This window comes from Clupea harengus, chromosome 17 (genome assembly GCF_900700415.2).
Source record: "Clupea harengus chromosome 17, Ch_v2.0.2, whole genome shotgun sequence".
Taxonomy (NCBI): Eukaryota; Metazoa; Chordata; class Actinopteri; order Clupeiformes; family Clupeidae; genus Clupea; species Clupea harengus.
Genome location: NC_045168.1, coordinates 12,302,320 through 12,316,486, shown reverse-complemented (window position 1 = coordinate 12,316,486; position 14,167 = coordinate 12,302,320). Strand labels below are relative to the sequence as shown.

The 14,167-nt window shown below is 41.3% G+C and overlaps 1 protein-coding gene across 1 annotated transcript in view; it reads left to right on the top strand.

Annotated features, from left to right (window-relative positions):
- Window positions 1–13,741: 13,741 nt before the first annotated feature.
- The window catches only part of LOC105889346 (ras-related protein Rab-18-B-like), a 9,895-nt gene continuing 9,469 nt past the window's right edge, over window positions 13,742–14,167 (top strand). Inside the window, exon 1 of the mRNA XM_012815152.3 lies at window positions 13,742–13,912. Coding sequence (XP_012670606.1) covers window positions 13,845–13,912 — 68 coding nt within the window. The 5' untranslated portion in view covers window positions 13,742–13,844. The remainder of the gene's footprint in view (window positions 13,913–14,167) is intronic.

The following is a 14,167-nucleotide window of genomic DNA, read 5'->3' as shown; positions in this document are numbered from 1 at the left end:
GATATGTAATGCAACTGTAGTGCATCTAGACTTTGTAAAATATCACTAGCATAGTACTTTACACAGCATATGTAGTTCTCTCATCATCCTTTCTGGAGGTAGTAAACGTTCATTCATAAATATCACTCGGATACTTTACACAGCATATGTAGTTCTTTCATCATTGTTTTTGGAGGTAGTATACATGAATTCATAAATATCATTCGCATAGTACTTTACACAGCATATGTAGTTCTTTCATCATCCTTTTTGGAGGTAGTAGATGTTAATTCATATAAAATGTGAATAAATAGTGAATATGGTGTGTGCTAAAGTCAAAGTCAAAGTCAAAGTCAAAGTGTTTATTGTCGCATACACCAAATTTCTTCAGCGCAGCGAAATTCTTATGACTTGGCAGCCAACATCTACGCAGTAGACGGCATACAACAGGTAACACAAATAACATATACCAAAATAACATACCAGAAATAACATATAACATATAGCAAATAACATATAACAAGTAACAACAGTTTAAAATACAGAAGGGCAGTTTCCAGGGTGGGGAATATTAAATTAAATAAGATAAAAAAATGTGGGTTTATATATATATGTAGCAAGTGTATTTGTATGGGTGTGAAGTACAAGGTGATGGCGACTGTTCAGTGTTGCTGATTCAGCAGCCTAACAGCCTGGGGGTAAAAACTGTTTGTGAGTCTGGTAGTCCGTGCTCGGATGCTCCGGTAGCGTCTACCAGACGGCAGCAGTGTGAATAGACCATAGCCTGGGTGGCTGTGGTCCTTGACAATGTTCCGTGCTTTTCTCAGGCATCTACTGTTGTAGATGCCCTGCACGGAAGGGAGATGGCCGCCGATGATACGCTCCGCTGTCTTCACCACCCTCTGCAGGGCCTTGCGATCGGCAGCGGAGCAGCTACCATACCAGGCAGTGATGAGAGGATGCTCTCAATGGTGCATCTATAAAAGTTTTTTAGTGTTTTAGAAGACATGCCAAACTTCTTGAGTCTCCTCAAGAAGTAAAGCCGCTTCTGTGCAGTTTTGACCGCCGAGTCCGCTTGCATGGACCAGGTGAGGTCATCCTTGATGTACACACCGAGGAATTTGAAGTTGGAGACTCTCTCCACTGCAGCTCCCTCGATGTGTATGGTGTTGTGACCCCCCCTCTGTAGCTTCCTGAAATCCACAATCATCTCCTTGGTTTTGCTTGAGAGTTTTTGTCTGTACAACATCCACTACTTGAAGATGCATGTTACTGATTAAAGTTTACACATCAAACACATAATCACACATACATACTGCACAGTGCCATTGTAGGACTGTAACATAATAAGCAAATACATAAGAAAATTAATGACTGAAATATAGTGCTTGCACAACTATTCAAATCCCTTTGTTTTCATCAATGAATGGATCCAGAAGCTGGTGATGGTATGTGTTGAGAAATTGACTTGATGCATAGCTCAGTTACACCTATACTGAATATGACACACTGTGAAGCTGTGGCCATACATCCCTGATCCCTGCAGATGAATGTGAGCCTCAGTAGATACAGACAGGATGACTGATGACACACTGACACAACTTCTTCATCGGTTTCTCCTCATGTGCCAGAGTGAAACACACATAGCACAGATATAGCATGCCCTCTGCTGGCCACCCCCTGTCACTATCCCTGCTGCAAGCATGAGTTACTCAGGTTAAGTTTAGTTTAATATAGTTTTACCCTAAACATTTCCACTACTGTCCAGGCGAGAAAGTACCAAGGCTCCTTCTGCCAACCAATCAACAAATACACTTTAACTACAGTCAGGAGGAAACCCATTTCCACCACCACTTCTAACTAAACCTAAACATTTATCAGTGTCATGTTCTCACTAAGTCATGATCCTAATGGAAATCATACTCACCATGTACAGGTCTTTGATTATGAAGACCAGAGTATTCGTGAAAACACCGAATCTCAGGTCAGTGCATTGTTGGAGACATAACTAAACATAACTCATCACAACTAAACGCATACAGAATCCCCCAAATCTATAAAACTGGGCCTTTACGGATCCCGGGTACAGCATACGGCACGTGTTGTGGCTGTCACCAGCCAATTAGGCACTGTTGTGTACCCTGCCACCCTTATTATACTTATGACTAAAACTCCCCATGCACCAAGCCAACCAACATAACTAAACTTAACTCATCACAACTAAACATACAAAATCCCCCAAATCAATAAAACTGGGCTACTGACAGCGTATGTTGTATCGTGAAGGAGGGCCTTTACGGATCCTGGGTACAGCATACGGCGCGTTATGTGGCTGTCTCCAGCCAGTTAGGCACTGTTGTGTATCCTGCCATAATAAACTAATATTCCCATGCACCATGTCAGCCAACCATAACTAAACATAACATAACTAAATGCTATATAATATTCCCATACACCTACCCTGGCAGCCTCTCTCTCTCCCTCTCCGTTTATATCACATTGCTAATGCCTATATTAATACTGATAAAATGGCCATATTGCCTACTGTTAATTAACTAACCCTGTTTCCCAAATTGATGTTAACTAACAAAAATGTTCTCTCTCCCTTATAGCATGATCATTGCCCCTGTTGCCATTGTGCTTGCACTAAGGGGGTCCAGGCTCTGGGCTCTGTAAAGCGCCTTGAGACAATTTATTTTTCTGGCGCTATATAAATAAAATTGAATTGAAATTAATTTAATTTAATTGGAGAGAGACACACAACACAACCCACAACAATTACCGCACAAAACATAATGCAATGGGCATATCAACCAAAAAGGAAATACGGCACTGAATATCAAGCATACTTAAAATCCAATAAATATAGCAAAAATGAAAAACGCTGCCTTTCCTATAGCTGATCTTTGGTCCATTTAACAAACCTGCCAGTTACTCTGGTTTTTTTGTTTGTTTACATTTTCTCTATCATACTACACTCCACATCACTCTCTCACAGTTCACACAAAGCAGAATAGCCACTCCCTCATGCACTGTCACCTGTGAAATAAGACTACTTCCTGTTCTGTTAGCATTCTGGATGGATTGTGTGTTTCAGCACGATGGCAGAAACCAAGGCTGTCCAATCCGTTTAAATTTATTGATGGATCCAGTATCTATGCCCTGTGGGTACTTCATTTGTCTAGCTGTATTAACTGTATTACAACCTGCTGGGGTCCTGAGAAGCTAACCCCAACCCTAGAGGCTGTCGCTACACGATGGTAGTCCTTTGGGGGATAGTAGTCCCTCACATTGCGCATGCGTCATTTTGCGACACTGTCGACTGCTGAAGCCGCGCGCGCATGCGTCACAACGACAGATCCGTTTTCAATCATGGAGAAAAGCGACGAAAGCCAGTTTTTTTAAAACATGACCATTTATTTAAAAACAAAGAAGATGTTGTCACAGTGGACAAAACAGATGAGGTGGAGGATCAAAAAGTCTCTCCCCAGTTTCGTTTCATATGTTGACGTAGAGCCTTATGCTGTTAGCCGTTTACAACATAATTAAATATAACATTAAATAAACCTACATTATGCGTTAAGACAAGCCAGATATGTTGATGTTGATGTTGAGCCTTATGCCGTAAACCGTTTGTGTCTGGGCATGCGCAATGTGAGGGACTACTATCCCCCAAAGGACTACCATCGTGTAGCGACAGAGGCTAACCCTAACCCTAGAAGCTAACCCTAACCCTAGAAGCTAACCCTAGGGTGACCATAATTAAAAAAGAAACTGTTAGTGTCCTTTTACCGCTGCTCTGTAGAGTCAGTGCTAAGCTATGGCATCTCGCTGTGGTTTGCCAGCTGCACGGCAGCAGAAAGAAAGGTACTCCAGAGGGTCATTAACACAGCGCAAAAAGTAATTGGCTGCTCTCTTCCACCTCTTGAGGACATTTATAAAACACGCTGCCTCAGAAAAGCCCACAGTATCCTCAGAGACTCAACACACCCTGGTTACCACCTATTTGAACTGTTGCCCTCAGGGAGACGCTTTAGGACCATCATAGCAAAAACAGACAGGCTGAGAAACAGCTTCTATCTGTCAGGGATAAGACCCTCAACAGTTAGTTAGCAGGTTAAGAACACTACCCAGCATATAAGTGAACTGGACGGTTTTCGAACGGGCCCCGACGGAGACAGACACCTTAAGTCTGTCTGACGTGCCGTGCTGAAAACAAGTCCTTTTATTAACCAATGTTTACACAGTATGACAGTCAAGACGCTGGGATGCACTTAGGATACCTTCAGCTCAGCAGAATTCTACTTCTGCTTAGCAACGAGACATTTCACAACCCGCTCTCTCCTTCTTATCTTATGTAAACATATACGTTAGGTTTCTGGGTTAACATTCTTGACTCTGCTAATTGTCTTCCAAAGTCCAATCTACATGGAGAAGCAGGGCACACAGCATTTTGGAACAAACCTTAAAACAAAAAGACATTCATGATAAAATATACTAATACTTTCTTTAACATTTCCCTCCTGTTTATCATGAAAATAACACTAGTATAGACATCAACCTATACATCTCCTTCGGTTTTCTGCATAGACATCATTACACTAAAGTATCATTTTCCTGATGAGACAGCAGAGCATCAAATTCCTGTGACAACATTACATTCTGCACAGACTTACGTACTACACTAGAAATGAGAACTTTAATACATGTAGAAATACACATCATAAAAATACAAAAAAGTATAAAAATTGCAACAATTGGTAACAGTCCTTTCAGCACAATTTGCCACCACGCACCCGAAGTAAACCAAGCAAAAGGATTCCACCACGGAACATCCACCACTTTATCACTTGCTATAGCATCACGAACAGCCTTCATTTGCTGTAAGGCTTCAGTCACAGAGACACTATGAATATAATCCAATATCCAAATACAACAGATATCAGTCACAAAACTCCCCCACCAGCAGCAGTCATTAACAAAATCCCAACCTATAGTTAAGGGTTTCCATTCTTAACATGACTTTTCTTACTCATAGGGCCTGAAACAGAAACAAAATAACCTTGGAGCTGGTGGTCCAAATCTTTTAGTCATCAGCACATCAGTCCCCCACACGCTGTCATGCTTCTCAACAGCAAATCTCTTCTTACGAGATACTCTGCCTGCGAGATAGCACTAACAACACAAAAATGGTCCATGACCTGGGCGGGGGCGCTTACGCCACCCCAGTGTGGAAGAAGATGACTGTACAATATACTACCACACAACCACAATACCTCTCTCACCTTAGGGGTACCCTTGTCAGAGTGGCAATGCCCTGCATTCCAACCTCAACATAAGGACCTGTTCCTATGGACAGGGTACGACGTTGGCTGAGGAAGCAGTGTTTGATGACAGTATAGCAGTATCGATGACAATTTCATTACACTGTTTCCGTCTCAGAGAGCCTACTCTCGTTGTTCCACTAATAGAAAAACACATTAGGAATATAGAATGGACTGCCACTTAAGGTGACAGCTAGGTTGTGGCATGTTTTTTAGTTCTGCTAGTGGGTGGGCATTGTTACACAGATCCTGCACCCGGGTACTGTCTGCATCCTAAAATGGCTTACTGTAGCCCCAGTTGTCTGGGGCACACTTCTCTCCAACACAGATCGTTGCTTGGAATGAGAGTAGCCTTAATTTAAGTCTAGGGTGAAAGTAGGATGTTGGCATTAAGGTACATACATAGCAATTAGTCTTATCAAGTCTGTTCGCTTGCATGGATGCATATCTATACCATGAATTAGTAGAATACAGGTGAGTAACATTCCCCAGGACCTCATGTTCCCCATATGAAATCCACCTCTTATGGATTCTCTCATTTACACTTGTAGGGGACCATAGACCCAGTATTACCCCTGTAGTAATCATTAATAGTAACAGCTTAAACATTGTTATAAAGGAGTGATATGATATATAAAGAAAAACAATAAACACAAATAAACAAGAAAAACAAAAAACAAGAAACAAAACAAAACAGATACACCTCTACTATGTTGAGCAGAATCTCTAACCCTCAGGGCGCTCCCTGGAAGTTAGGTGACGTTCAAACGACCAAGATTTATACACTTGACCCCCTGCTGGCGCCACAAAACGCTACTCAACGCTAGTGGTGGATCCTGGTAATGCTCTGAGTTTGCAGTGTGACAGGTGAATCCAGGTGGAGCGTTCAGCGATCTTGACGGCTGTTGGGGTGGCAAGTACACTTGGCATGGTCCCTCCCACCTGTCGTCAGACCAGCTCTTTCTTTTGATGACTTTGATGAACACCCAGTTTCCCACCTTCACCTGGCCTTGTACCTGTGGAGACACAGAAGAAACTGGAACAGTATTGGGTTCTATACATTCCCTAGTTTGTAATGTTCTTTTCATATAATCTGCTAATGTGGGAATGTCGTCTGGGTTGGCTCTAACAGCCGGGGTGAGATCTGGTATTCTGTATGGTCTGCCATATAGTATTTCAAAGGGTGACAACGGTTGACTTTGAGCAGGGGTAATATGCATGCTTAGAGTCACTAAGTCTAAACACTCAGGCCATTGTCTACTTGTTTCTGCCATAGCCTTTCGAAGTTTAGCCTTAATAGTTCCATTTGTTCTTTCCACAAGCCCAGCACTCTGGGGGTGGTATGCACAATGCCTTTTCAAGTCAATTTTTAATTGTTGCCCCACTCTGTCCAGCACGTCATTCACAAAATGTGAGCCATTGTCTGACCTTATAATTTGTGGTACACCAAATGTTGGTATTATTCTTTTGCATAACGCTTTTGCTACCGTGAGGGCATCTGGTGTTGAGCTGGGAAATACCTCTACCCATTTGGAAAACGCATCAATTATAACCAAACAATACTCCAGCCCTCTGGCTTTGCTTAGTTGGATATAATCCATGTGTATTACCTGGAAAGGATACTCAGGCTTGGGGAACACGCCCCTCTTTGGCCTGAGGTTTCCTTGTGAATTATGCCGAATGCAGATTTCACATTGCTGACAAAAATTTTTTGAATAGGTTATGAATCCATACGTTGTATAGTATTTATGTACTAGTCCACACATTCCCCCCGTTGAGGCATGGGTCATCCCATGGCTCATTATTGCTGCCCATTTATATAGAGCCCGAGGCAGGATGGGTTACCATCCTGGACCTTACATATACCTCATCTTTCAGAGCCGCCCCGTGTTTTATCCAAATTTCCTTTTCACTTTTTGGGTGCTTGTTGATGCATGTTAATTAAAACGTCATCCTCTGTTTCTTGTGTCAAATACAGGCCAGCTGCCTGTTTGGCTGCTCTATCTGCTAGGTCATTTCCTTTTGAAGTGTCATCTGTCCCTTTGGTGTGTGCTTCGCATTTACATATAGCTAATTTGCTAGCAATTGTATCGCTTCAAGCAGATCTTGTAGCAACTTTTTGTGTTTAACTTCCTTTCCTGTAGAGGTTTTGTAACCTCTCCTTTTCCAGTGCGTACAAAAAATATGTGAAGCAGCAAAAGCATATTGGCTATCAGAATATACAGTCATTTCCTGACCTTTGTATAGCTGACACGCCCTTGTTAATGCAATTATTTCTGCTGCTTGTGCAGATAGGTTGGGAAGATAATTTCTTTGCTTCAATTATTTCAGTGAGGCTAGTGACTGCATATGCTACTAAATTCCTTCCCCTCTCATCCTTTCCTGCAGAGCCATCGACATAGATTACATGTCCTCCCACTAGGGGAGTGTCCTGTAAATCCATTCGTGGTTTCAGCACTTGTTGTGTTTCTTCCTCACATAGGTGTGGCGTGCCATCAATAGGCAGTGGCAGCAGAGTGGATGGATTCAGTGTATTACACCTTTCCAATGTTATGTGTGGTTGTGAGAGAAGAAGAGTCATGCATGATAAGTGTCGAGCAGGGGAGAGAAATGTCATGTTTGTTTGCAAGAGAAGAATTGAAACTGCATGGGTACTTTAACGGACGAGTTCATGGAACAGCACAATTTCTGCTGACGCGTGAACGGCCGATGCAGCAGCGAGCACTGCTTGTACACATGATGGTGTAGCACGAGCTACCGGGTCGAGTTGGGTCGAATAAAATGCGATGGGTCTCATTTTTGCTTCCCCATACTTGAAGCAAAACAGGACGTCATGAATCCATGTCTGGAGTCAACCATGAGCACGAAAGGTTTCGCATAATTTGGGAGAGCCAGTACTGTCGAGCTGGCTATTTTTTCTTTTGTCGCTTGAAAAGATTCTGAACCCTCTTTAGTCCACGTAACCTTGTCGTGGGGTGCCATTGGTTGAGAGAAAATCATATCATGCATAGGTCTTACTAATTCTGCATAATTGGGTACCCACTGACCTGTGTTCAAGCCACGGGCTTGAATCAAATTGCTTGTCCGCTCAGTCAATTTTTAATTATGCAGTATCAAATAGTTTGCTTCTGACGACTACAATTCAACTATCTCCTTTAACGGCGTAGTTGGTTCCATATCTACCAAAAGCATTTCTGAATTTAAATAATATTACACTAATATGTGTAGTCTGATTATTCTTTTCACCTCCTCTCCGTGCGTGTGTGTGTGAGAACGTGCGTGTGTGAGATTGAGCCCTCTGTTCCCCCTAACAGCCCCCACCCGTGTGCTTCTCTGTTTTGTCCCAACAGTCAATCACACAGGTCTGTTTAAAAAGTCGAAGTAGCTGCTAGCGATCTTACGTTTTAAAAAACAATCTACAATCATTCCGGGCCATGTTAGTCACTCAGTACTTTGGCACATACAATAGCTCACAACACATCACAATCTCGTATTTCCACTTTTCTCTTGTTATGCCCTCTGACGGCGCACTACTAAGGTAACGAGAGAAAGTTTAATCTGATCTTTTTCGTGTCATGCGCGTCGCGCTCTCAGCAATTTTAAATGCTCTCTCTTCACAGATGTTACACAAAATACCTTCAAGTAAACTATGCCAACAACTGGTCACTTGCTTATTTTAATTTTAAATATCAATTTAAAACGGTAGGTTCCAAACAATACTCTTGCTCCAATGACTGAATGTCCACATCAACACGCAACCGTGTTCGTCATTTCATCTATCAAGTTGACACCCTGAATAAAAATATACGGACATTTGCGATTTACCCCACAGGACTTGACCTATCATCAAACCGTCAAATCTTCGTTTAGTCTCGCCTCGGAGCACCAAACAATCTCTTAATGAAACAAATGAACTCGTTTTTGCAAATACAATTCTTGCAACACTGGAATTATTTCCATTCATTACTATAATATCTATATATTTATAGCACTCTGAGATTTCTCTGAATCATACTCCTTTATTCTTCATTATAGATGCTACACTGCATTTCGTTGTCTCAGTACTTGTACTCTATGCAATGACTATACAGTTGAATCTAATCTAATCTTAACTCCGGGCCTCTACCCCTGCGGCTATTCATGCAATTCGATTATTTGGATAGAGATTTTTTTAGTTGATCAGACCAAAATTCCTCCAAAAATCGATCTGCACTTGTATTATTTTATTTAAGCAGTATCGCCATCATTATCATATAATGATACAATGATAATTAGATGATACACAATGATGATCACAATTCCAATGTGTCCCTTCCCCACCTGTGCTGTTAAATCAAATTAGTACAATGTAAGGTCTTTTATATCCAATAAGACCTCCTCCCTCTGTTTTGATTATTGCCTTGTGTTGCTTGTCACGTGCTTAATTAATTAATTCAAACCACCGGTTATCTTGGGTTGTTGGAAAAACCACACCCCTGCCTTTTTGAGGGCCCGTAGGATTCAACCAATTGAAACAAGCACGTTCTGACTCACAAACAAGGTTAATGAAACACAATGAGTAAGTTCTGAATGAGCCACTTATCCGTTTGAAACAAAGGGTCATAATCCTTCCGGAAGTATTAGCATTCAACTTCTTACAGTTGTGTTTATTTTCAGCCACAGTCACTGGTGGCTATTTCAATGAGACACATGGATTGCGCGCGTGCGCAGTGTCTGTCTATGCCAGTATCTCAATTTCTCATTCACAAATGCTCAACTCTATTTATGTCTTTACATAATTTCTAGTAACTCCCCCTTCACGCACTTAAGACTAAAAAGTGCGTGCAAATGAACAAAGCAGATAAATGTATAGAGTTCTTACGTGGCCACCGTAAAAAGCTCTATAGTTTATCAAGCCTGCAGTTTTACCCCTCTTTCTCTACAAGAATAACACTTAACCTCACTTTCTTTTAATCTTCTTCTTCACTTTCCATTGACTTTCTCATTCTCACTTTCTCAATCTTTCTCATTCTTACTTTCTTAAAACCATCTTGCCTTCTTACTTTCTTCAAACCATCTCATTCTTACTTTCTTAAAACCATCTTGCCTTCTTACTTTCTTCAAACCATCTCATATTCATTAATTATGGTGAGTTTTTTTTTTAATTAAGCAAAATACTTCTCTTGAGTCTATGAAAAATATCCGGAGGCCGAGCTTCTAGATTGATAAATCAATCCGGACCATCCCTTGGAGTTTGTACTCTCAGATATTTTCCAAAGTTTTAATTTTGCTTAATTACTTTACTCCAGTCACGCACTCATTCACACAGTACATCCATTCACGTAGGCCTACAACTAGCGCTTTTAAGAGACCTCGAATCTCTTTTTTTTAGTCCGTTCGTTCAGTAACTTATGCTACTTACTTCATATTATGCTGTGTGTTCAACCTTGCTTCAGATCCCCGTCAGACCAGCCTCCCTGGAAGCAGAGCCCTCTCCGCCGGCCCACGTAGAATTCACTAAGTGGGACTTTCTGCCGATGGTTTCTCTCGGCAGGACGTGCACTTGTCTTCGGCTTCCTGAAGTCTGCTCCCAGGCGGTCGGTGTTGTTGGGTTCCGGCTCGAAAGGACCAATAAATGTCAGGGATAAGACCCTCAACAGTTAGTTAGCAGGTTAAGAACACTACCCAGCATATAAGTGAACTGGACGGTTTTCGAACGGGCCCCGACGGAGACAGACACCTTAAGTCTGTCTGACGTGCCGTGCTGAAAACAAGTCCTTTTATTAACCAATGTTTACACAGTATGACAGTCAAGACGCTGGGATGCACTTAGGATACCTTCAGCTCAGCAGAATTCTACTTCTGCTTAGCAACGAGACATTTCACAACCCGCTCTCTCCTTCTTATCTTATGTAAACATATACGTTAGGTTTCTGGGTTAACATTCTTGACTCTGCTAATTGTCTTCCAAAGTCCAATCTACATGGAGAAGCAGGGCACACAGCATTTTGGAACAAACCTTAAAACAAAAAGACATTCATGATAAAATATACTAATACTTTCTTTAACACTATCCCAGAGCCATCATAGCACTTAACAATGCACAAAACTGACCTGTATTTGTCTCTCTGTTGTGTTATATGTCTTGTGTTTTTATAGTGTAAATATTAGTGCTGTCAAACGATTAAAATATTTAATCGCGATGAATCACATTTATGTCATAGTTAACTCAAAATGAATCGCGATTAATCGCAAATTTGTATCTATTCTATGTCCTTTCCTTTATTTATTTTTTCCATCATTTTATTTTTATTTTAATGCCCTTATCAACATGGAAAAGTGGATTGGCTTGCTTTATGCAAATGTTTTATTTTATTGAAAACCAACATTGCCAAACAGGGCAGTACAAAATAAAATTATAAAGTGCACATTTCAGGTAAACAAGGACTCAGCCTATAGTGCAGTTAAACCATGGCTTAATATTTTCTTTTTTTCAAGTTTGCTGGGAACATAGCAGTCTGGCCTCTTATTTGAGAAACAATGTACCGTAACAGTTAGGTTACCAATAAAAGGTAAGCCTACTCTTTGCTTTCAGCCAGCTGCCTGTTGACATTTTCAGACAACAGTGAAGCTCGCTTCTTTTGCACAACACAACTTTTAAAAGTAAACTTTCCATTCAGAAGCTTTTTATCATCCATTTCGCCGTATCGCGCTCACCATTCACTCAACCCGTAACGTTAGCCTACTACACAGTTTGCGAGGCCAAAAAGAACATTCACCTAAAAAAAAATAATAATAATAATAAAAAAAAATAAATAAAATTATATAAAAAAAAAATTCGCGTTAATCTCGCGATAAAAAAATTTACGGCGTTGAAATGGGTTTGCGTTAACGCCGTTAATAACGCGTTAAACTGACAGCATTAGTAAATATGTATATATATATATATATGTTCAATCTATATTTTTATTGTTTTTGTGTCTGAGAGCTGCTACCTCAATTTCGTTGTACTTGTGCAATGACAAATAAATATATTCTATTCTATTCTATTCTATTCATATTTGAGTTTGTGAAAAAGAGGACACTTCGTCGCGGGGGCGCGGTAGTGCAGGCTATAGCATACAGATGACCCCGCCCCCTCCCCCTCGCAACGAAGTTTACACATATTTTTCACGAAATTTTGACATATTTTACATGCAGATGTCATGTGCTGTTGTAAACAATGCAACTAGTGGAAGCGGCAAGGTGCTCAGTGTTTGGAGGATAATTATCTGGAGAGGGTGGTTGACCAATGACAGTTCTCTCTACAGTCAGAGCTCGCGCAAGAAGGTGGAACGTAAGTGAGATACCCTTTCCAAAACTTGTAAGGGCGTAAAAACTAGTTTGTGAAGGACCCAGAGAATCACAAATATCCGACGAGGCAAAATCCGTGGAGGACGTCTGGTCACCCTAGCTAACCCTAACCCTAGAAGCTAAAGATGGCAGGACTCTGGTAAACTCCTGCAGAAGATCTCTGGACAACTATGCCTAAACCTTAGGACAAGCTGTAATTGTGACAAAATTGCAAGTGAGACTCTGTACAGAACTCCCACATCATTGCACTTTCTCGACTACAGTGTTTCAGAAGACTGGGGTAAACAGGTCTAGAGGAGATGCATGCTCACACAAACACAAACACACACACACAAACAAACACACACAGACACACACACACACACACACACAAACACACACAGACACAGACACACACACAGAGACACACACGCGCACACACACACACACAAATACATTGTTATAAAATACACTAGTATTAACATCACTCACACTTAAATCCACCCACACCCTGCATAACTGCACAACCATGCAAACAAATCTCAAGTATCTCAGTTATTTATCTTACTATTTCATGATCAGTGAAGGAGTGGTAATATGGTTGGTTAAAAAAAGATTTAAATCGTTTGTGAAAATCTGAGTCTTGTTAAGCTACGCTGGATCCCAACACAGCAAACAGATGGCCAAGCCTGTCAAAGGAAAACACGAAGGTGGCAAACTATGACGTAGCCCAAGCGCGTCCTGATCACTCTGAGAGGTTCGACAGTCACTGCCAAGTGCACAGCAAAGAAGGTATATCTGGAAGATGGGGGGTTGATTGGACAGGATTGTTGATATACATTGCAGCATCATACAAAAATATTTAACAGGAAAGGATGGGGTATGGAGTGCTGGCCTGGACACAATAAACCCTCCTGTTCCCCCGCCTAGTATACTCTTTCACACACGGGAATGAAGACACTGAACTCACTCTAGCACCCAGCACCTCCAGAATAGGAGTGCACATGAGTCACAAGGCAGGAATTCTGATAACAACATGAAACGCGCAGTGGTCTATCCACTGCTAGAGGGATAGAGAGTTCACGACGGTAGCCAGTACTGTAGATGGCAGTGATGAGCCTTTTTCTCGGGTAAACCATTTCAGCTCAGCCAGGCGAAAAAGAAAAAAAGAAACGTCAACTGTTGGGTTGTTGTTTTTCTCGTATTTTCTCTTAACTCTGAGAATCAGACATGGATGACGACGTTATCACAACGCTGAAAATATTGATAATTGGAGAAAGTGGTGTTGGAAAATCAAGGTGATTTATATTTGTTATTGTTATTTAGCTCTGTAATTTCAGCATCAGTGTTTAGCTTCAGTTGGCTAATGACGACAGCCTATTTGGACTTTGCTAGACCTACTACTGTAAAGTTGTGTTCAGTCAACATAACGTTTGCTCAGATAGCTTGTTAACAGCTGTTGTCGCCAGTGTTGCTGGCACAATGTTGGAAATCCTGCCCTAACTGATCATTTAACTTAATCCATGTAATGAGAAGTGGAGCGAACATCATTG